Source organism: Myotis brandtii, unplaced genomic scaffold (genome assembly GCF_000412655.1).
Source record: "Myotis brandtii unplaced genomic scaffold, ASM41265v1 scaffold888, whole genome shotgun sequence".
NCBI classification, from domain to species: Eukaryota; Metazoa; Chordata; class Mammalia; order Chiroptera; family Vespertilionidae; genus Myotis; species Myotis brandtii.
The window spans coordinates 902,687-903,601 of NW_005371636.1; the positions used below are offsets into that span (position 1 = coordinate 902,687).

Below are 915 nucleotides of genomic sequence, written 5' to 3' on the forward strand. Positions count from 1 at the left end.
ACAGGGGCGCCAGGCGTGGTCTCCCCCCGCGGGTCCTCCCCGGGCCTGCAGCTGTGCTTCCATCTCCTGGACGCCGTCTTCTCTGTTTCTCTTATTTCAGAAGCAACAAGCTGTGCACAGGCCTTAAAACACGCTTAACTGCCACGCGTTTCCTAGGGTACCTCTCCCCGCCGCACAGGGAGCCACTTTGGGGAAGACACTCCACGGCTGGGTCACCCATTTCTGGGGCCACCACGACCCATAGAGGGGGGAGGAGCTCAACAAACGCTGAAAATGTCCAGGGGCCCTGGCTCAGCGGATAGAGCGGACGGAAGGGTCCCGGGTTCGATTCCCGGTCGAGGGCACAGGCCCGGGTTGCAGGCTCCATCCCCAGTAGGGGGCGTGCAGGAGGCAGCCGGTCCATGATCCTCTCTCATCATGAATGTTTCTCTCTCTCTCCCTCTCCCTTCCTCTCTGACATGAATAAAAATCTATTTTTAAAAATAATGTAGAAAATAAAGTTCGAAAGACACTTGCCAGGTCAGGACCGACTCCCGGTAGGGAATGAACGCTCTGCGGCGGCCCCCGTGCTCCGCCAGCGCCGAGATGACCTTGCCCAGGGTCAGCAGGGACTTGTTGATGCTCACGCCCTCCTGTGGGGGGAGAGACCGCGTGAAGGTCAGGTCGCTGCTCAGAGCAGGTCGACGCCACGCTCCCCTCCACACACTCCCAGCTTCCTGGTGACTCCCAGCCTCCTAACGTCCCTGGAAAGTGACCACAACCAAACAGCGGGGCCTCTGGATGCCCCAGCAGTGCAGGCCGTAAGCTGCAGGGGGGAGGCTTCTGGTTGTTGTGGAGCACGTGTCCCTGGTAACCCCGGGAGCAAGCCCCTCCCCCAGGAACAAGCCCCTTCCCCAGGGACCAGCCCCTCCCCCT

The 915-nt window shown here is 61.1% G+C and overlaps 1 protein-coding gene across 1 annotated transcript in view; it reads right to left on the reverse strand.

The window, feature by feature from the left end:
* KIF14 (kinesin family member 14) overlaps window positions 1-915 on the reverse strand; it is a 41,637-nt gene that overhangs the window by 31,299 nt on the left and 9,423 nt on the right. Inside the window, exon 9 of the mRNA XM_014532355.1 lies at window positions 517-632. Coding sequence (XP_014387841.1) covers window positions 517-632 — 116 coding nt within the window. The remainder of the gene's footprint in view (window positions 1-516; window positions 633-915) is intronic.